Raw genomic sequence first — 21,493 nt, 5'->3', positions numbered from 1 at the left:
AACGTTTAATGAACCATTAAGTGTCTGTTTTGTGTTGTTGGTTAGTTTTTGGTCGTCTTGGGAAATCATCGAACATCTTTTTCGACTGGTAACGCCTAGGCGTACGTCAGCAGCGTACGACTGATCGCATGCTTCACAGAGGTTTGCGTCAGATCGCTGCTTAATCATGTTTTCCTCCTCACCAGGCCTCGCTGAAATTCAGAGGCGGATAGACGAAGTCAAAGTGTTCCTATCGATCACTCTGAAAATCGCCAATGCGCACACGGTGGAGTTTTTCACTCACGACGTGTGGAAACGCTTCGTGGCGTTGTCGCCGGAGGAGGTCCTGTCAGCAGTGAGCTCCGGCGGTGACCAGCAGGGGGAGCCAGAGCCTGAAGGAAAAGGTGACGACATTCAAATAATAAGAGAAAAACAAACTTTCCTACAAGTATTTAATAGTTTGTAGATTAATGTTTAATTAATGATTAACTTATATTTATATTCCTTTAATTGGGGCAATCTTTAAATTATGATAATCTCTATCAACTACTGCTTACATTTGTGTCTGTAAAGGGAATATTTTATTGATAATTGATCAAATATAGGTTTAATTTGCAGCCTCACGTCACCATTGTTGCTCTTATGACTCTCGAATCTTGTAAGGAAAGAGCTTAAGGAACAAAATCACTTCATTAACAGCTTATTATTGAAATATTGTCTAAAGTATTTCCAATATTCATATGTAGAATATGCCAAATGTATTTTTTACAACCTGGAAATCCACATTCTACTGTCTTTGCTATTAATTGACATGTTTATGCCTTTCTGTCCAAACAGATGGATCAGAGACAATATTTGGATTCTGCCGCGTTACGAATCGGCTGGTTGATACGCACAAACTCGTGCAGGCAGCCAAAAACCACTCACTTCCAGGCCTTGGAGTGTGTTGGAGCAGGGAAGAGCTACTGCAGGTCCTCAGGGAGAAGACGTCCGAGTCTGGCGATCCACCAACAGAGATAGGTCGGAAAGACTCTTCTTTAAAGTTCTGTGTTGTGAGTTAAAGTAGGAAACCAGACACGTGTTATTCTGCTTAGGTTATGACTATAGCATTGATGTGGGAATTATTTAAAGAAGCAGCAACTGTAGATGTGTTTGACTTTATTATGCTCCGTGTGTCTCTAGGTGCTGAGCTGGAGCCAGAGGAGTTTATGAACTCCAAAAAATCTCATGAGGTCCAGTCCATGTCAGAGGTGGTGGCCTGTTTAGCCGAGCACTGTGGAGTCAAACAGGTGACGTAACATTATTAAAGTTTATATCCTGTCCTGGTTTAGAACTTATGGATTTTTTTTTTTTTTTATTACATCTCAAAGGTGATAATTTTTGATTTTAAAGTTGAATGTCTGTTATCCAGTACATTAGTAGATATCAATGTGCTGAACACAACCTTTATACAGTTGCTCAAAGTCCAGTCTCTAAAACATAGCTGTGAGGATTATTATTATGTTTCCCATTAAAAAAAAAAGTGCTTTCAAACATGCTCTGTGTGTTTTATTTTGAAAGCCGTCCTTAAAAATAATTTTGATGCATTGGATCACAGACTTTTTACTGTAAAAGCCTTTGTTAGGCAAGACATTAAGTTGCTATAGATAGTGGTCTGACTCCTACTTTTTACATACTAGACCTTTAAAGACATAGTATGTAACATTTCTTCATTGAAAAAGATAAAAAAAAATACAACTAATATTCCTAAGATTCCTAAATCCACAAAAACTTTATTTCTATTTAAGATAATTGGAGACTCCTAGCAGCAGAAATTACATACTGTGCTTTTAAATACTTGGAAGGAGACGAGGAAAGGATGCTTTATTTTGGTGACCTGAATTTGGATTTGGATTCTTTGTTTCCCCACCCAGGTGATAGATGTGGGCTCAGGGAAAGGTTACTTGAGTTCTTTCCTGTCACTGCAGTACGGTCTTCAGGTCTACGGCATCGACTCCTCCAGCACCAACACCCATGGTGCCCAGGAGAGGAACAGGAAGCTGAAGAAGTTCTCCAGAATGTTCCAGAAAAACAGCAAGGCAGCGAAGGCACAGGTCGAACCTTCACCTCAGGAGGAGTTTGTAGAAATGAAGCCTGGGTCGACTAGAGACAGTGGTGCTTTATGTGGAGCTGGGGGAGGAATGATGTCACAGGAAGACGAGAAGGTTTTGACTGTATTATCAGATGTCCGCTCCACAGTGGAAACTCATCCCGAGCCGACAGATGAGCTCTTCCTTAGCGCTCTGTCAGTGGATTTGATACAGACTACATCCCCCAGAGTTCCTTCTACCCAGCTGAGCACCGAGGAGAGGGAGAGGAGGAAGAGGGAGAACCTGGAGAGGAAAGCTCTGAACAGAACCGAGGGCGCCAACACCGTATTTTCACCCCTCACGTCTTACGTTACGGCGGAAACGGAGCTGCGAGAGCTCATTGGTGAGCTGGAGGTGAGCTCACACCATGTCAAAGAATCTCCTCAAATATTCAAAGTGGATTTACTGTAAGTGGGTGGCGGCGCACAGAGAAGGCCCGTCGTGTCGTAGCAACGCACGATTCCCACAGTGGCTTCTAAATTTACTAGTCTGCCACCACAGCTGGAGTTTGCATCACTGGGGCGGGAGTGGGATGTAACCGCTGTGCCAAAATGTGCACGGTGTCATCATCGAGAAATTTTACCATCGATCTACAACCCCGTCCTTTCCCTCCTTCCCTCTTCTTCTTTTCTTTCTCTCTTTCTTTCTATTCTTTCTCTGCACGCTTCCTTCAAAAACCCAAGGACGCAGTCCTGGTCGGCCTGCACACGTGTGGAGACTTGGCTCCCAGCACCCTGAGGATGTTTGTGGCTAAACCAGAGCTGGCTGCAGTCTGCAGTGTGGGCTGCTGTTATCACCTGCTGTCTGAGGAGTTTGACCCAGCTGGACAGGGTAACCCCACACACACACACACACACACACACACACACACACACGCTGGGGCTGAATAATTAATCTTTCTGAAATGGAATGTGGAGCCACACAATGAGCAAATTGCAAAGGCTGCAAGTTTTGCAAATCTTGCCAAAAGTGCTTAGTCAGAGATGGCTTACAACAAGGTCCTTATTATTTTAATATGGAAACTTGTATTTAAAGTTTACTTGAGTTACATTTTCATAAGTTACAACACACACTGGTTGTCAAACCTTTTATACCAAGTACAACTTTTCCCAGGAGGCAGATGTATTCTCATTAAGATCATTTTTTCTCTCATCATCCCACTCTTCCTCACATATACTTCATACAGTAGACGAGTAGGAACCAGAGGAAGCTCGTGTACCGCTGGTGTTACATGTACCACAGTTTGAGAACCACTCAACTTCAATCAAATTGCAGTATCTGCCAGAAAAAAGGTCTCAATGACCTGGGACGTGAGACCTTATTTATCCTTGTTTAACACTGTGTTGTACAATCTCACCACAGGACACCTGCAGCATCAACACTTTCCAATCTGAAATGGAATATAATCCCCCCCCTCCCCCAACACTCACTGTACAGTACAGTATATCAATATTTTATAGTAAACAAGTCAGATGTTCCACAGAAACGCGGCCAAGTGAGCGCTCTGCCGATAAGAGTTCAGAAACCCTGCTGATAGAGCTGCCGGTGTGGATTTATGAAGGATGGCTGCGTCAGGCTGCTGATTATGAGGCTTTTAACCTTTTAGTGGGGGATGGAAATCAGTTGGAAGCCATTTTACTGTAAATGCGCGAGCAGTATTTCATCTTGGATGCTTTTTGTTTAGCCTAGGCTGTTAAACGCCGGTTCCAACTGATATCATCCACGCTCTACAAGATATGAAATCATCCGTGCGCGCGCGCGCCTCACGCTGGGAGCCACGGCCTCCCCGCCGCAGTATCATCGCGTCATCGGCTGTTAACGGCGCGGCCCCTCGGAGGAGCCGCTCGTCATTGGGGCCGCCGCGGCTTCGGCCAAGAGCTGAGAATGATATCATGACAGCTGATTGAAAACACTCCACTCCTCTGTGCTTGTTTCTCGAAGCTCTGTCTTTTTAAAGAAGTCAACAAAGGGATTCACACACACACACACACACACACACACACACATGTTCTCTCCCAGGCCTTACAGTGCAGTCTGGGATGTAGGCCAGCTCCTGCGGTGGCCTGCCTCACCCTAGAAACAAGCTGAATAGCTTAAAAAAAGCTTCATTATAGAATGCCGTTATATACAGTTCTTATGTTGCTGCATTCATTTCTCATACAATGAGTCCAACTCGACTATTTTCTGCTGCTGTTTACTCGCAGAAGGAAAAACAACCACTCAGAGGAGAGTGGGTGCTGGCGTCTAACGTCTGCAGCCGAGACGCTGTTTTCAAGTGGCCATGTCCAGTCCCAGTATCAGAAATATTTGTCTTTTCTGGATTTGCGGTGTGTGTGTGTGTGTGTGTGTACGCGGCCACTTTACATGTGACCCCGCGGTCAACGTGAAGCTGGTTATTATAAACAGCTCTGTGGACATAGTGTAATCTATCTGTCCGACCTGAGGAAAGGGCTTGTCCACTTTAATCATTGTCCAAGGGGAACTGTGTCAGCGAGCCATGTGCTGGGCAAGAGGAAGGTTAAAGGAATACTTTGCATTAAAGATTAACTTTTTTTTATATATTAATCCCCTTAGGGAAAGTATTCCTCTGCATTTGACCCATCCTAGAATTAGGAGCAGTGGGCTGCCACACTGAGTAGCGCCCGGGGAGCATTGGGGGTTGGGTACCTTGCTCAGGGGTACCCCAGCCCTTTTTTGGCCAGGTGGGGATTTGAACCGACAACCCTCCGGTTACAAGCCAAGTTCCCTTTCCACTTGGCCACGGGCTGCTATTGTTACTAGAATAGGGGGTAGTATTTTTGAAAAAGTGTGCTTCCCAACCTCAGTTTCACCTGACCTCATTCCCAGAATGTAAACAGTGTCCGCCATCTTTGCTAACAGTTACGCTAACAGGACCAAGTGTCACTGGTGGGCACGTAGCAAAGAAAAGAATGAAGAATGAGAAAATATTTCTCAACTCTCAACTTCTCCCTGTGTCGAGAAATATCTGAATATGATATCATTCTTTTCTTTGCTACGTGCCCACCAGTGACACTTGGTCCTGTTAGCGTAACTGTTAGCAAAGACGATAAAAAGTGCGGAATTAGCGTTGTAGTTTCAAGGCTCGGACCAAGTGTCACTGGTGTGACAAAAAAGAATGATAATATTTCTCAAATCATCCCCTGTGTCGAGAAATATCTTAATTTTTTTGTTACGTGCCCACAAGTAACACTTGGTCCGAGGCTTGAAACTAATTACGCGCTAATTCCGCTACTTTTTAGACCCACTCGTCGTAAGGGGACGGGACCTCATTACCAGAATGTAAACAGTGTCCGCCATCTTTGCTAACAGTTACGCTAACAGTACCTGGTGGCCACGTAACAAAGAAAAGAATGAAGATATTTCTCGACTCAGGGGAAAGTCGTTTTTCGTTTTTGAAAAATACTAGCCCTATTCTAGCAATACAAAGCTACATGCTAATCGGTGAAGTATTCCTTTAACCTGACTGCTCACACGTTAGCGTGTCCAGAACCGTGTGCACAAGCCCCGAGCTGCCCCAGCTGCACATGTTATTAGAGCTTTTCTTTTTTTTGGACCCCTCTGGGGGAGGGATCCTTGGCCTCAGTCACTGACCCCCTTTAAAAAAAAAAAAAAAGACATGAAAAGGATGGCACGCTGTCAAAGTCGCCACACGCGGTGCCCTCCCATCGGGGCTCTGTCAGTGTGTTTGCTCTTATTAGCTGTTTTTTTTTCCTCTCCTCACAACATGGACCAAAGTTCAGCCGCTCGGACTCTTATTTAGGATGGAGTCAGTTCTGTTTTCCTTTCTCCGACGGTCACGGATTTACATTGAACGGACAGTTTGGCATTATTTTTGGGACATGCGGTGAATATGGACGTGGTTATGATTTAGCTTTCGGAAACACGTGGAAACAGTGAGGCTTCCTTTTGCTCTGTCCAGGTCTTTTACCTCGAAGATGTTTTGAAAAGCAAACGGGAGAACACTCGGTACATCCGTCGACAGTTCAACATGTTATAAAAATAAGAATAATTCTAGTGGCCGCCCCCACTTTTTACTGGATCCACTCCAAAAAATTGGAAAGGGAGAATCCCTTGGGTCGTGTCCCACCCCTGCTATGTCAGGAGTGTCCAAACGAGGGCCAGATTTTGATAATGTGAAGATTCCCGGAGGCCAGACATTTGTTTCTACTGTAAAAGCTACAATACAAATGTTCATTGTCACAATTATCATTTTTAAATGGCAACGTAACCCAATCTAAGCCACACAGGAGTGAACAAATGCCTCTCAGATAACATAGTAACATAAAGTAATATTGACAGGTAGAGCGGAAACGAGTCATCGAGTAATGGTTTGGTCCGTAAAATGTCAGTGATTCAGTTTTTAGTGATTTCTTCATCATATGGAGCAAAGAAACGAAGGAAATATTCACATTTAAGAAGCTGAAAAATCACAGAAACTGGTTTTAATTCTTTAGAAAACACTCAAAATAGTCATCAAGAGTACTTGGCATAAAAAGTTTGATCTAATTCTCACACAAAACCCCCCAGAAAAGATGACAGAATTGTAAATAAACCAGATATTTACACTTAACTTAAACCCTCTTGTCGTTTTTAACTCGTGTTACTTCCAGAGTGTTTGCCCGGCGCGTGCGGTTTCCCGCTGAGCCGCTACCTCCGCAGTCAGTCGTGGTTCTGCGGCAGGAACGCCAGGATGTCTGCGTGTTTGGTGAGTTTAGAGTTTAGAGCGACGCCACAACAACAAGAACATCATTCGCTTTCCACCATTCACAGTCTTTCGAAACAGGATCAGGACTGAATTTTGTTTTTTTTACCTTTTTATACTTTTACAGGCACTGGAGAGGGTGACACTCGGCCAGGGGGTGAGTAAAGTTATGCACTCTCGCTGTAATCAATATCATAATCTGTCATCGTCCGTAAGAGAACCACATCCATAAAACATGGACCGTATCATTTTCATGTATTCAAACAACCGGGCCATTAATTCTGCCGTTGTTTCTAATCCCGCGGTTGTTTATTTAGAGATACGTGACACCAGCAGCAGCCGTTTCACACGGGATGTTTATAAATATTAATGCAATCACGGCGGCAGGTTTGATTACTCTCTAGGAACATGTGATTGCTTTCCATGTGTTGTGTTTTTTTTTGTCCCTATAGATTCAGATGGAGTCTCTGTTCTACCGGGCAGTTCTTCACGTTATTCTCAGGGATCACTACAACTCCTACAAAAGGTATTCAGCTCTTGTGTGTGTTTCCTGTTATGCATTATATACAGTAAATGGTTTTTTTTGTGTGGAAATGAGGTTGAAAAGTACAGGAAACGTTTGTTTGTGGTTTATTTGTGTTACAAATGAACCAAGACTTGAAACAACAATCCTAGGGAGAACAATGTGGAACGTTACACTCACTGTTGTTGTTTTGTTCACAGTTTATTTAAATAAAGAGGCACTATTGTGTACCTTTTTAAGTAAAAAAAAAAAGATTCTTTGCTCTCCCATCTGCCGTTTTTCTGCTTTTCGTTTTCTTTACTAAGTCGAGTATTAATCTCGGAGCCAATAAATTAAAAAAAGGTGACATTAATGTGGTCAAATCCTATAGAAATAAACAAGGATAACCAGCGGCTCTTTGCTCTTTATACAAACCAAACCTTTGTGCTCACTTCATTTTGTTAATTTGCATGTCCTAATGACTGAGAAGTTCGGCGTTTCTTTTCCTTCCAGATCCGGGTCCAGATTCGCTGGAGGACGTTCATCGCTCTCCTCTTGGCCCCTAATGAACGATAATTTGAATTAGCTCTTATCAGACGCGCTCGGTGCAGACACAATTAAAGATCCCCCTAAAAGACCCTGAGCGCTTCCTGGTCTGCGCTGCTCTGTGACCTTAAGTTTAATGACTAACATCAGATCGGGATCGAGTAACCATTAGCAGCATCTATTCATCACAGTTAAGCCCCCCTTTTTAGAAGTGGTTAACAGTGTCGTTGTGGGACTTCAGGGACTGGGAGATTTCAAATGTGTGTTTGCTCCACAGTGAAAAACGAGTGGGGAATGTCTACTCCAAGGCTAAATCGTTTGTGGACTACGTGCGTCGAGCTTTACGCAGGCTGGAGCTGGATGAGTCAAAGGTCAGGGCCGGAATATTGCGCTCGCCTTTCCAGGAAAGTGCTCTGAAAAATGCATCATTTGGGGGGGGGGGGGGAAATGTATTTCCTGCTCATTAAATTCAGACAAACATTGAATTTATTATATAATAAGTGAAACAGGTGCTCGAGTTTGATGTTTTCCAGAATATCCAGCTGTTCTCCGTTCATACTGGCACAGCATTTTAGTGACACCTTTTCCCTTTTTCAGCTTTCTGACAGCGTCGTCCAGGAATACCACGACACACACAGGCCACGAGTGGCTGAGATGCACGCCTTCAACATGGTGAGTCCACAGGCCTCGTATTTTACAGGTTTTCCCATCTTTCCCCAATAATCCCAACAGGAAAAAGTCCTTAAAATGAGCACAAAACCTCATTATTCCAGATTATTCTTCCAGATTTTCTGTGTGAAGGATCCTGCACATTGGTACAGTCCGTCAGATGTCACATCCCTTTGAAATCCCGCCTTCCTTGGCTTATTCTGGCCTCACCAAAACATGGTTTTAACCTTGTGCAGAATAAATGAATCCCCTTTTTGAAGTCAACCAGGGAATATTGGATCAGTCTGGGGAAATACACGTGTAGACTTTTTGTGTGCAACACGACGTTTGATTCCCGTTTTAAACAAAATGCACGATGCCAATAAAAAATGGCTCATCGCAGTCTGCGGAGAAGAAACTGTGTGTGTGTGTGTGTGTGTGTGTGTGTGGAAACGCAGCCCTCTGGTTTCTAAACGGGAGGCCACTAATTGTGGTGTCAACCAACATCCCGAGTTTTCTTCGAGACGTAAAACAGCAACATGGGAATATAAACAAGACGTTCATGTTTGGAGTCGCTGTTGCGGCGAGAACCGTGTGTTTGTATATCAACAAATTCATGTTTCCTTCTCTTCTGTTTTGTGCAGTTGAAGGTGACACTGGCTCCCTGCATCGAAGGTCTCATTCTCCTGGATCGCCTGTGTTACCTGAAAGAACAGGTACATTATACATGTACATTATAGACATTAAGTTACCAGTATATGTACAGTATGGGCTTGATATTTACAGCATAAACAGGACTGAACATGAGATATTGTATGCGTGTAAAAATACAGCTAACATACTGTAACTAGGGAAGGGACGATACCACTTTTTTTTTTATCCGATACCGATATCGCAAACTCGAGTACCTGCCGATACCGATATTAGCCCGATACAATCATTTTAGACCATTTATGAATGGTCAGCTGTGTTAACAAATATTGTTCTCCCAAAAAAAGAAGAAACAGACATGACTCAAGCTGAGCTCACAGCGCCCTCTGCTGGAACACTTACTGTAATCAGACAGTCTGATGCACTCCTATGCTGTATAAATAATGTGACTTGTCAGTTTTCCCGTCTGTGTAGGACATTTAAAGGCATTCCATCTGAATATGTTAACACACCCGATGTTAATTTGCCACAATCTTTTCTTCAAATGTCTTAAAATTAGGGATGAGAAGCCAGTTTGTAACAAAGGTAATAGGCACAAAAAAAGTGTTATCATCCCGTCCCGAGTTAAAAAACAGGCTTAACAGTGGAATAACCTTCATGGAAAATACACGACAGACTGACGGGGATGCAGTCAGATGTCTACCAGTAAACATGTCACTATCAGGGAAGACAAACTCGCTTTACATGAGCTCAGCTGACACAATATTTGCACAGATGTGTCCGTCCTCTCTGGGGGAATCAATCGAGGGATTCTTTTTTTAATCATCATACGGCGAAACGATGCCAGGGGTCACGAAGCCAAACGTTTTTTTTTTTTTTTTTTATGTCCATGTGTTTTTAATCTGCTTCTTCTATTGTGTCTCGTTGTTTTACGGCCGTGTGTTTTTCTGTGTGTGTGTGTGTGTGTGCCGCAGGAGGACGCGTCCGTCTCGGCGCTGGTGCAGCTCTTTGATCCGCTGCTGTCGCCGAGGTGCTTCGCCGTGGTCGGGTTGAAGAGTCGCGGAAACGGAGACGCCAGCTGATGAGCGCGTGTGTGTGTGCATGTGATTTATAATGTCGTGGGATTTTAATTCTCGCCCTTTGAGCCGTATCTTTCGAGAATTTATTGTTGTTGTTTTTTTTTGTGACGCAAAAGCAAAAGGTCCTTGACCCTCGTGCTCCCTCTCCGAGGACGACACATGCATGAAAACACATGTTTTTTTAAAAACACCTGGAAAAACTGCTCCTTCACTTTGATTGAATTATAATCCGTCTCTGTGCTCGCGTCTTTTGTGTCTCAGGGACTCTTGAGGAAACACTTGGTTTTTTTTAAAGACCGTCCAGGGACACGGGAGCCATGTGGGATTTGCGGGAGAGTCCGTTGACATGTCTGGAAACACACTTTTTAGCCTCCTGAACCAAAGGCAGTTGGGGGAAGAGATGGACGAGGACAATACGTGCCCTTCGTTTCCCTTTTGTTTTTAAATAAATAAATATTGCTCTTTTTTTACATGCTTTTGTTAACAGTTTTGAGTGCGTATTGCCGTTATTGTGCTTGTGGAAACACACGAAAAAGGGGTAAATGTGCTAGGAGATGCATTCAGCAGACTACCAAGTTATAAATGACAACAAACTACTTGAAATTTAATAGGTGGCCTTAAAATAAATGAACACACAGACAGATATGACGTTCATCTCTGTGTAAAAACATTTTCTCAAGTCTGTGGTGGTTGAATAACTGTATAAAGGTATAAAAATTCAGTTGTTTGGACCATAAAATGTGATGGAAATTGTAAAAAATGTCCTCAAAATGAAAACATCGTTAAATATCATTGAGATAACGTTTATCATAAATGAACCTGCACTTCCCGCTGAGTCGGCGCTCGTCTTGGCAACTGCAGGTTTTAATTAAAACTCATTAGGAACACGAAATGAAAACAGTCTGTGAGTGTGCTCCGGTGGTACAAAGCATTTCCTCCTATCACAGCTTCTACTGTTACTTATTATTATTGTTACATTGTACCTGCAGCAGTTTGTTGTTTTTTTTTTACACATCTGTAGACCATCTCCAGGTCTGGTTTTGGCAACGTCACCGTGGTAAAAACTGTGTGTCCCACAGCTTTATTTTTATCCCGGTAAAGACAGATGGTGGATGTCTCTGCTGTGTCTCGACCGTGTTTGGATCCTGCACTAAAAACTGACTAAACCAGTTTGGACACAAAACACCAATTCAAGATATAAACGTCGCTGGGTTTTGTTGTGGGCACATCCTGGTCCTGGTCCTGGTCCTTGCACGCATGTTTGCACACATTAGCGTGTATATATATATAAAAACTCAAATGTGCCCGCATGGAAGAACCAGAAGAACGACTCGACAACAGTCCCAGTTTGAATTTGTGGACCTCTTGGTTTAAACCAAGACCAAACCAAATTTAAACCAGCTCACGACTTCATCATTTCCTCACATTCAGGCTGCTCCAGTGCACGAGGAAGCTTCCCACTTCCTCTCACCGGCACTCACGTGGAAGCACCTTCTCTCAGTCATCAGCTGTGAACTACTTTAGAGAGAGATATTATTGGACAACATTAAAATACTGCTCCCCTTCCTGGCCCTGGTATAAAGCCAGAGGAACCTTGAGATGATGATTTTTTTTTTTCCCCTCCACATTCATTTAGCAACAGGAACTTGTGTCACGTCCAGACGCCGTCATGAGAAACGGTGTGTGACGCACGCTTCCGCCCTGGGTCTAATTTCTGACTCGCAATTAAGAAGAGTCGGTTAAAGGTGAAATCGCACACGAGCGCTGCTTTTGTGTACCGGCCTTCATCACGTCCTTCCCGTCTTCTGTTGAGTGCAGGAAAGTCAGGAAATGCTCACTGCTCACTGCTCTCATCCCCTATGTGATTGGAGGTTACTTAACAATCTGTAAGTAAAGTCATTTGATCGCCTGACGCTCAAGCTGAAGCACTAGAATGGAGTCAACAGACCCACAATGCAGTTGGGTGATGATCGATGCCACACACACGTTCACCTCCACTCCCATTCACATCATCCTATAATGTCTTCCATGTGAGCATCATCATCATCATCATCGTCCTGTGCCACCCTCACGCCAACGAACACATCCATGTCTCTCTGTGCCAGATGTGTGTGTGTGTGTGTGTGTGAGCGGGGATTTGGCTCCACGTTGCGTCGGGCACACGCTGTTTGAATATTCTGTCTTTAGCTTTAAGGGGGGAAAAGTACAAAGTACAATATACAGCATTTTTACCCAGTGCATTAATGTAAGACAGCAGCGGAGAGAAGGGTTTTTCAAAACAACATTTATTATCCCGAGGATAAGAAAAAAACATTAATGTCTACTTCATACAAATATATATATAAGTCTCAACAGCTGCCAAGTCGTAAATAATACTTAAAGTAAAACAGTTGTTGTGTTTCACTCGCAGAGAATGCAACTTTGACCTTTACTGTAAGTGCAAAAAAAATGCTATACATTTCCCGATAATGGAACAGGAAAACTGACAAGTAACCAGAGCTGAAACAGTTACTCGATTATTAATCGATTACTAAATTAATCGTCAACTATTTTGATAATTGATGAATTGATGAAAGTTTTTTTCAGGATTAAAACAAGATTTCGGATTGTTTCAGCTTCTTAAATGTGAATATGTTCTGGTTTCTTTGCGCCATCAAACAAAGAACTCATTAAAAACGGAATCATTTTGGTTTGTAGACAAAAACAAGACATTTGAGAACCTCATCAAGTGTAGCAGTAACATCATTTATGCATTAGGGCAGCCTTTTTTTTAATTCAGGCTCAAAATACAGTATACAGCATAGGAGCGCATCAGACTGTCTGATTACAGTTTGTGTTCTCGTAGAAGGCGCTGTGAACTCAGCTTGGCCTCGGTTCCTTGGTTAAGAAACGGTATCGGTCTGATACTGTTCAAAATCACTGGATCGGATATAGGACGTATAAAAATCCAATCTTAATATCCAAAAAAGGTTGTAAAAAAAATTTATTTAAATAAACATCAGCAAAACCACTTTAATCTGAGTCATGTTTGGGCTGAGAAAGATGTCTTTGAAGGCACAAATGTGTCTTCAAAACAGCTTCATAAATGGTCTAAAATTAGTTTTTGATATCGTTAACGGACACAAAAGTGCTATCGAGACTGTGATTTAAAACTTGCAAAAATGTGTCAGAAAACAAAAAAGAACTTGAGTGGATGTGACAGTAAATAAAGATTTAATAAGCCGCTCATGTGTTTCCTGTTGTCTTGACTGCATCAGTTTAACAGTAGCATTGTCTGGTTTAAATGAGGTAATGACTGGTTTTTATAGAAAAAGCCCCAAAATTTTATTAAATCATGTCTGTCATCCCTCTGCATTTATTCTCTCGTTTACAGACCGACTTCAGAAGCCCGACACATCACAATCTGTGACACGTAACACTGTGGCGTTTTCTTTGATCTCCTTTTGTTGAAAACATATTAGCGCTGACATTTCGTGCCACTACTCCGGCCAATTCACATTAACGTCCGCGCGAATCAAATGTAAAATAACAAACACTCATTCACTAATCTACCTCACTACAGAGCCCAAACCCAAACAACGCTTGAGCCAAGTTTCCTGGCAAAGTGATATTTCAGGACGTGACACACCTCGTGCGGATGTTCCACACAAACCCAAACCGTGGATTGGATTTGGCTCCTGCTCCGGGGTTTGCTGCGCTTTCGTCGCTGATGTCGTGGATGTTAATCCCACCAGCCAGCGTTTGTTTTTGTGTGACGGCAGGACCCGGGCCTGCTCCTTCCAGCTGTGATTATCTGTTTCCTGTGTGTGATGTTTATCTGCGCGGGTGAAGAGGCAAATGTTTCCGCAGTAAACAGCGCGGGGAAATTGCAGTGACTCGCTTGGCGGAGAGGGAAACCTCTTATTGTCGGAGTGAGTGGAAATAAACTTTGCGGTTTGAGTTTGTTGGCCCTCTTTGTCTCTTGAAATGGACATCACTTCAGCGTTTTCTGTAAAGTATATTAATGTGTAATGTGTGGCGATGCTTAAAGGATTAGCATTTTGTCTTCGGACAAAAGTTTCCAGACGAGCTAACTGGCTGCTAAAACTCACGACGCGACATCTTTCGTCAATTTATCGTCTATTTTCACTCCAAATGGGACAATAATTAAGAAAATGGACACGGGACAATGCTTACAGGTGTTTAAATGAACGCCCTGGTGGCCGTTCAAGAGAATACAGGTTGTAGGCACTTCTGCATTGGCCTCACTTTTTACCAGCACTGGAAACAACGTCTGATTTATAATCTGTGTTTATTCAAATGGTTTAATACAGCAGTGAGGACAGAGGCAGCATGTGCACGGGTGAGAGCACAGGGATTAGCAAAAAAGGCAAAAACAACAACAAGGTTTTCAGGAGAGACACGATGTGACCACCGAGTCTGGATCTTGAGGGGCCGAGCTGAGGAGTGAATTGGGAGCAGGTGTGCTCCCGCTGCCGCAGGTCAGCTGACTGCATGCTGGAGGTGAAAGGCGGAGCCGACTTCACACTGTGCCATTCTGGTCTGAGACCAAAGACGAGTCCCTTCAGACCTTTTCTTTCACAGTAAATGTGGCTTCATTTATAAGCTCCATCAGTGCAACGACTGAGCCCACAACCACCACCATGAGATGCGTCTTCATTTTGCAACCAAACCCAAACATGGAGATGTTTTTATGCAGAGTTTTACCCATAAAGCAGCGACAGAGTCATTACGCTCCTCTGTCAGAAGGAGTAAATACCTTCTCCCACTAATGTGTTTGTTTGCCCTGGCCTTGTTTACACTACAGGAATATTCCCCCCCCCCCCCCTGCTTTTCCTGCTTCTAATCCGTTAATCACTTGTACTCTGGCTACTGGACGACAAGACAGAGCAACTCTTATCCCCCGCATGACAGGGTGAGGGCGCTGTGTTCAGGTCAGAGGTTCTTGGTGGTTATATTTAACACCATGTTTTGGGGTCATTTGTTCTTGAATGCTGGGAAGGAGGACGCATTCCAACATAAGTCAGAAGGAGATCGGCCCGCACGGCGTCCCAAATAGAAAAGGGAAAAGGTTTTTGAAAAGGTGAGGGTCAAGAATCGGAGAATAATTGTGCAACCTTGGCCTGTAAATGCTCTGTCAGACCTCGCACATCCTCCACCGTCCATCATCTGTTTCTCGTCCACACTGTGTGACAGACACTGGTCTTTCTGCGTCCTTGTCAACGCCTACACTCCCTCACTTTGTTGTCTCTGTGGAGACAGTGTGTGTGTGTGTGTGTGTGGAAAATGAATCAATATTTTTAATTTGGAGGTCAGGAGATAATGTGACACCTCCAGCAGCAGCAGCAGCAGCTCAGCTGTTTCACGGGACACCACCTCATTAAATCATCTGAATACAAAACTCCTCTCAGCAGATGGTGGACTAAGAATCATTACGTGGATTTGTACAGAACCATATATACGAGCATTTGTGTAAATGCTCTGTTTATATAATGCTAATAAATGATTGTCTATGATGCGCCTCATTGAGGAGAATAATGTGTTGTTTTGTAGAACTTAGATAATATAGATAGGTATAAGAATTCCAACTTTAATCTGAAAATTCCGACTTTTTTCTTCAGAATTCTGACTTTAATCTCAGAATTCTGATATTTTTTCTTCAGAATTTTGAATAATCTCAGATTTCGGATTTTTTTCTTCAGAATTCTGACTTTATTCTCAGAATTCTGATTTTTCCCTCATAATTCTGACTTTACTATCAGAATTCTGATTTATTTCTTCAGAATTTTGACTAATCTCAGAATTCAGATTTTCCCCTCATAATTCTGATTTTACTATCACAATTCAGATTTTTTTTCTTCAGAATTCTGACTTTAATCTCAGAATTCAGATTTCTTTTTATTCAGAATTTTGAATAATCCCAGAATTCAGATTTTCCCCTCATAATTCTGATTTTACCATCAGAATTCAGATTTTTTTTCTTCAGAATTCTGACTTGATTCTCAGAATTCAGATTTCTTTTTATTCAGAATTTTGAATAATCCCAGAATTCAGATTTTTTTCCCTCAGAATTCAGATTTTTTTCCCTCAGAATTCAGATTTTACTCTCAGAATTCAGATTTGTTTCCTTCAGAATTCTGACTTTAATCTCAAAATTCCATATTTTAAATCACACAAATCTGGCTGTGGTCCTTATCCTTTTAAATCTCTGCATTAATTATATTTAATTTTTGTCAATTGTGTTGTTCTTTGTAATATTTAATTGAATGCAAACTCATTATGATAACATGTCCACATCTTTGGGAGGAGGAGTTTTATATATATATAAATAAATGAAAGCAGCATTTCCAGCTCTCTCCACCTTCTCCGCCAGTGCGCATGCGCAGCCTCTGTGAAAAACCACATGCGTCTCCCTCAGCCTGTTCTCTCTCGGGTTGCCAAACCAGAGAGATGCGTTCGCGGGAGAAGCCGCAGCGGCAGCAGCTCCGAAGCAGAACCCGGCGACAGCTTCACACCTCACCGGCACCGCTGAGCACTTCTCCTCCCTCCTCCACATCATGGGTTAGAGGAGAACTTTGAACTCACTCAGCGCCGAGAGAGAAAAACAGAGAAAGAATTTAAAAAAAAAAGACAATGTCCTGCGTGGCGTGGAAAGCTGTGCTGCGGATGGAGCGGCTGATTTTTACAGCACAATAACATTTAGACTTCACAGAGAGAAGAAGGAGGAGGAAGGAGGAGGAAGAGGAGACCTGCTAACACTCATTTCTATCCCGGCTCTTCTGCCACTTTGCTCTTGAGAGATGATCACGGAGCTGGTGTGCACCGCCGTGGCAGTGGGTCTCTATCTGAACACGCTGGACGCAGATTTCTGCTACGATGACAGGTAGGTTTGTCCTGCTGCTGCTGCTGCTGATGATGATTATTATTCTCCTACTGCTGCTGCTGCTGATGATGATTATTCTCCTGCTGCTGCTGCTGCTTATAACACAGTTATCATCATCATCATCACTGATCCTCCACTCTCATCTCCTCTGTAGAAGCAGGGAAATGAGGGCAGGACGTTGCCTCCATGCAGCCGCTTGTTTGCATGTGCTTTTGTCCGCAGCCTGTAATAAATCACTGCTTATTTGTAGGCTGTGTGTGTGTGTGTGTGTGTGTCTGTGTGTGTGTGCACAAAGACAGGAAGACGGAATGGGAGTGTGCTGCTGAACAGTGTGTGGTGTACTTCTCTAACTTGTGGTGCACATATACCTTTAACTTAAAATTGAAATAACCACCACAACAGCTAGAGCAAAGGTGTCTGTTTTAGATTAAACATAATAAAAATATATAATATAATAATATATATTTAATATAATCTGGACTCAGGCCATGGATTGCCTTAAAATTGATTAAAGGCATTTCAAAATGAATGTGCATATATATATATATACACACACATACAGTACAGTATATACACACACACATATGTAATGATTTATTGTGCCTATACCTCATCTCATCCTTGTAGATGTGCCAAACACATGCAGTGGATCTTTTCATTCTAATATAATGCAGGCTATTTAATGCATAGACACAACTTTTTTATTCATTTTATTCATAAACTTGCAATATGAGCCTATAATTATGCATAAGAAGCATCCTGGACACAAATCTCCACGTCTGAAATGAAAGAGCAGAGCAGGAAGAAGAAGAAGAAGAACTCCCATTAAGAGAAGGCGTGTGTGCTACTAATAAACATTAGTGTGCAGTTACCTTTTAATTAAACTCACTGACTCACTGATACAACAATGACTATGACTATGACTCCTTCAAATGATCATAATATCCAGTATAATACACTAGTTCTGAAGTAGCTTTGGTTTCATAAAGCCGCCTTTTATTGATCTTCTTCTGTGTCGGAGGGGCTGATGAAGCTGATTGTACGTTGCCTCTTGTGTGTGTGTGTGTGATATGGATTGATTTTATTTGTTCCCTTGGGGGAAATTGGTTGGTAGCAGCAATCATCGGGCATCTCCACACAGAGACGATCACATTATTCCGTATCGGTTCAGCTCGTCTGACCATCTCGGCATGAGTACGTGGTGCAGCTTGAAGAATAAGAGACATTTCGGCTCCGTTTTTTGCTCAAATCAAGAGCGGCGAGTGTTTTAAACGAGGAGGAGAGAAGATGTCTCTTGAAATGCTCTCCAAGGACGTAGAGGAACGATATTTATGCATGCTTTTCAAATTTTTAATTCAAAATCCACATGAACAGAAGTGAAGTGCGACGCGTTTTTGAGGTGCCTCAGACGCTCTTTGTGTTGAAGAAGCGCTCTGTCTTCCTGTTCTAACAGCGCTGGCCCTGCCCTCTCCAGAGAATCCAGCTAAATTAAACTGGGAGGTTAATTTTCACAAACAGCTGAATAAACATGTCAATGCATGAGAGGATGAGAGGAAACAAACAAACCCAAAAAACCTTCTGGTGCCACGATGATCAGAGATGTTAAAAATCTGTGTGTCTGTACACAAATAAACGTTTAATACCAATATCAATATTCATCTTTGTTTGTGATCCGCAAAGCTCTACGTCTCTACTTTCTGGTAGTTTCTTTTTTTAAATTTACCTAGATATCACAAACGGTCTAGAGGAGTTACGGTAATGAGAAGTCCGCGTGCCAAATCTTGTTGGCGGCGAACAGAGGGGTTAATCCCCAAATCTGCATGTTTTTGGACTGTGGGAGGAAACCGGAGAACCTGGAGAATATATTCATTATCCATCTATTTGTTGATTATCTTGGACTGAAAACTGTGAAAAAAGGCCACCCGGGTTTCAACGTTTGCTTTTGTCACGTTTGAAACCATAGAAACCGGAGAGGAGCAGCAAACTAAGAATATTCAATTTGTTTTTTGCTTTATCAAAATGAGTAAATGACACAACTTTCATAGGCTCCTACTACATTTTGTCATTTTTTTTTTGGTTAAATATTGAAGGGATTGATTGGCACTGATTGTCACTCTCTCAGGTCAGTTGGTTCAGCTTCTGCACAGAGGAACTGGTGAGTCATGTGGAGCACGTGGACTCTTTCCGCTGCAGTTCTTCAGCCCTGGTGTTTTCACATTTTCAGTTTTGCCAGGGTAGTGTGAACGGCGGGCATACCCCGTGTGTTTTTAAATGATAAAGGAATAGTGTATATGCAGGTGTACAGTGGTGGTAGATGTGCATCTTCCCATCACACCTCGCCCAAGTATCCTCACAAAGTGCCCCGCCGCTGAGTCATCCGTCAGCCTTGTCTGTACATGTGACCGCGACACGCGAGGTTGTCAGAAAAAGCCCTCCGGTGACAGATTACCCTGCGGCTCTCCTCTGCCCGCTTCGGCCTGCGCTCGCACTCCATCCCCTCGGTGAAAGTTCAGTTAGTTATTTACACCCCCGGGGGGGGGGGGGGGGGGGATAGACGTGGGTGTTATTGGTTCAGCGCTCTCAGATGGAGGATGTGTGAACACCAATCAGAAGAGGTCTGACCTTCCGCGGTCGTCCATCAAACGGCGTCCTCGCTCGAGGTCAAGAGCCGTGCGCTCGCAGGTCGCTTCCCGTGGGGGTTGAGAAAGAGTTATGAGCAAAAGGTTAAGGCAAGAGATGGATTGAAGTGGAGGAGAGCCGCACTAATCATCCTGCTCTGAGCGCTGTCAGAAAGACTGCCATGGCTGGGGACAAATGACTTGTTGTGAACTAGGACATTCTTATCTGACCTTTCACCCTGTAATCAAATGCTCCTTAGACGTCACATGCTGTTCTTTCACGTGCTGCACAAGATGGAGGAGCAGATAGCCCGCGCACTGCAATTGGTGGGGATGTTCTGGCTGCTGTCTGCTTTTTCAATCATGTCAAGTGTTTTTCCTGGGCACCGCTCCGGGTCTGGCCGAGCACTCTTTTGGCCATGGGTAATCCCAATGAAAAGCCTGTGTGCGTGTGAAATGAGTACGTTTTACAGGAGCTGGGAGAGGATTTGAGCCGGGCCCGTTTTGGTTTTTTGGGGGGGGGGGGGCGGGGCGGGATCAAGACGCGATCTGCTGGTGTTGATATATTTTTACAGGCTGTTAAATTGACTGCTGTGGCAGTGTGGTCATAGACTGGACGTCCCACCTTCTGAACTCTTTGACAGGTTACCCAATGGCTTTGCATGTTGTTGTTTTTCCCGACTTGACAACTCAGCGATGTGTGCCTTTATTACAAGAACGAGAGTGACAGTCATGAAATGAAATGCATCCTAAACGGCTCTCAGGATTCATAGCGTTCCAAAACATCTGTGAACCCAGTCACGTCACTGTCCCTCTGCGGAACTCAGAAATGCATTATTGCTCCTTTGGGGGGGCAGAAGTGAAAACATCTTCTTGTTTTGGAAGAGCAAAACAATTACCATTTCTGGGTTTAGATGATTTAGAAGCCTGGATTTTCCCCCCCTTGTAAGCACTGTGAAATGTATTTTCAATCCGTATCCAATATCCTCATTGTTACAGCTGAATGTCTTCATTCCAAACAAGGGGTTTAAACAATTAAACACAGCGGTGACACAGAGGAGTGACTGAATGAGAAGTGCTGCAGTGAAGTAGAGGATCACTCAACATCTGTTACTTCTCTAGCCTGGTTTCTGAGGTTTGCCCACAAATGCATCAGTATGGGGTTGCCCTTTCATCCGAGTTCAGACCGTAATGCTTTGAGATGAAGTGCTAATCAATTGCTTTTTTGAATGTTGGTGCACAGATTTTTTTAACCCCTCGAAACACTTCCATGTACTGTATAGAACGTACAGTGCAGAGTTTAATGGAAAAAGGTTATGACATGAAAATTAGTTGCCAACGAATATCAACATACTTGGGCAACTTGGTTATTACTTCATTTAGTCTAATGGGCATCTTGCCTGCTTAGTTTTAACTCCAATTGCGTTGAGGTGTGATGAAGTTACACTATTGGTTTGGTACAGTATGGTACGGTTTAGAATGCTAAAGCCTTGGGTCAGGCTAAAGTTTCGACTGAGAAAAGTACCTTCACCTGGCAGGCGGGGTGTGGGCTGTGCCCGATGGCTGTGTAGCATGATGTCACACGGATGCAAAGACAACAAAGGAGAACATCCAGCAGCTCTTTTTCCCCTTTTCGGTTTGTGGCCGTTTCTCCCAACAAGACGTCAAGCTTTGTATGAGAATAGACTGCGGACGTTTGCCCCAATTAACATGGCATAATTACACCGATTTCAAA

At 43.1% G+C, this 21,493-nt stretch overlaps 2 protein-coding genes across 7 annotated transcripts in view; both read left to right on the top strand.

Annotated features, from left to right (window-relative positions):
* Nucleotides 1-115: 115 nt before the first annotated feature.
* Nucleotides 116-10,927, top strand: mettl25 (methyltransferase like 25). 6 transcript variants are annotated; one of them, XM_058624001.1, is made up of 13 exons: nucleotides 116-383; nucleotides 817-999; nucleotides 1,162-1,268; nucleotides 1,893-2,462; nucleotides 2,792-2,939; nucleotides 6,740-6,834; nucleotides 6,959-6,988; nucleotides 7,284-7,357; nucleotides 8,157-8,250; nucleotides 8,477-8,551; nucleotides 9,172-9,243; nucleotides 10,153-10,267; nucleotides 10,519-10,927. In XM_058624001.1, the coding sequence occupies exons 1-12, from the start codon at nucleotides 167-169 to the stop codon at nucleotides 10,258-10,260; spliced, it is 1,773 nt and encodes a 590-aa protein (XP_058479984.1). In that variant the 5' UTR covers nucleotides 116-166; the 3' UTR covers nucleotides 10,261-10,267; nucleotides 10,519-10,927. The 6 variants fall into 6 exon arrangements, 5 of the variants coding, with proteins under 5 accessions (XP_058479984.1, XP_058479988.1, XP_058479987.1 ...); XM_058624005.1 differs by having other exon boundaries at nucleotides 10,153-10,269; nucleotides 10,553-10,927; XM_058624004.1 differs by having other exon boundaries at nucleotides 10,153-10,275; nucleotides 10,553-10,927.
* A 5,746-nt stretch (nucleotides 10,928-16,673) lies between these two features.
* Nucleotides 16,674-21,493, top strand: part of tmtc2a (transmembrane O-mannosyltransferase targeting cadherins 2a) — a 52,358-nt gene continuing 47,538 nt past the window's right edge. Inside the window, exon 1 of the mRNA XM_058625891.1 lies at nucleotides 16,674-17,140. Within this exon, the coding sequence (XP_058481874.1) occupies nucleotides 17,058-17,140 (83 nt within the window). The 5' untranslated portion in view covers nucleotides 16,674-17,057. The remainder of the gene's footprint in view (nucleotides 17,141-21,493) is intronic.

Source organism: Solea solea, chromosome 3, assembly GCF_958295425.1.
Source record: "Solea solea chromosome 3, fSolSol10.1, whole genome shotgun sequence".
Taxonomy (NCBI): domain Eukaryota; kingdom Metazoa; phylum Chordata; class Actinopteri; order Pleuronectiformes; family Soleidae; genus Solea; species Solea solea.
The sequence above is the reverse complement of the archived record's forward strand: the minus strand, read 5'-3'. Positions and strand labels throughout refer to the sequence as shown.

Excerpts from the sequence above, each read along its gene's own strand:
- mettl25 (XM_058624001.1), top strand. The coding sequence starts at position 167 with ATGTTTTCCTCCTCACCAGGCCTCGCTGAAATTCAGAGGCGGATAGAC. Across the intron at positions 2,463-2,791 it reads AGCTCATTGGTGAGCTGGAG|GACGCAGTCCTGGTCGGCCT; the intron begins GTGAGCTCACAC and ends CAAAAACCCAAG. Across the intron at positions 2,940-6,739 it reads GTTTGACCCAGCTGGACAGG|AGTGTTTGCCCGGCGCGTGC; the intron begins GTAACCCCACAC and ends TGTTACTTCCAG.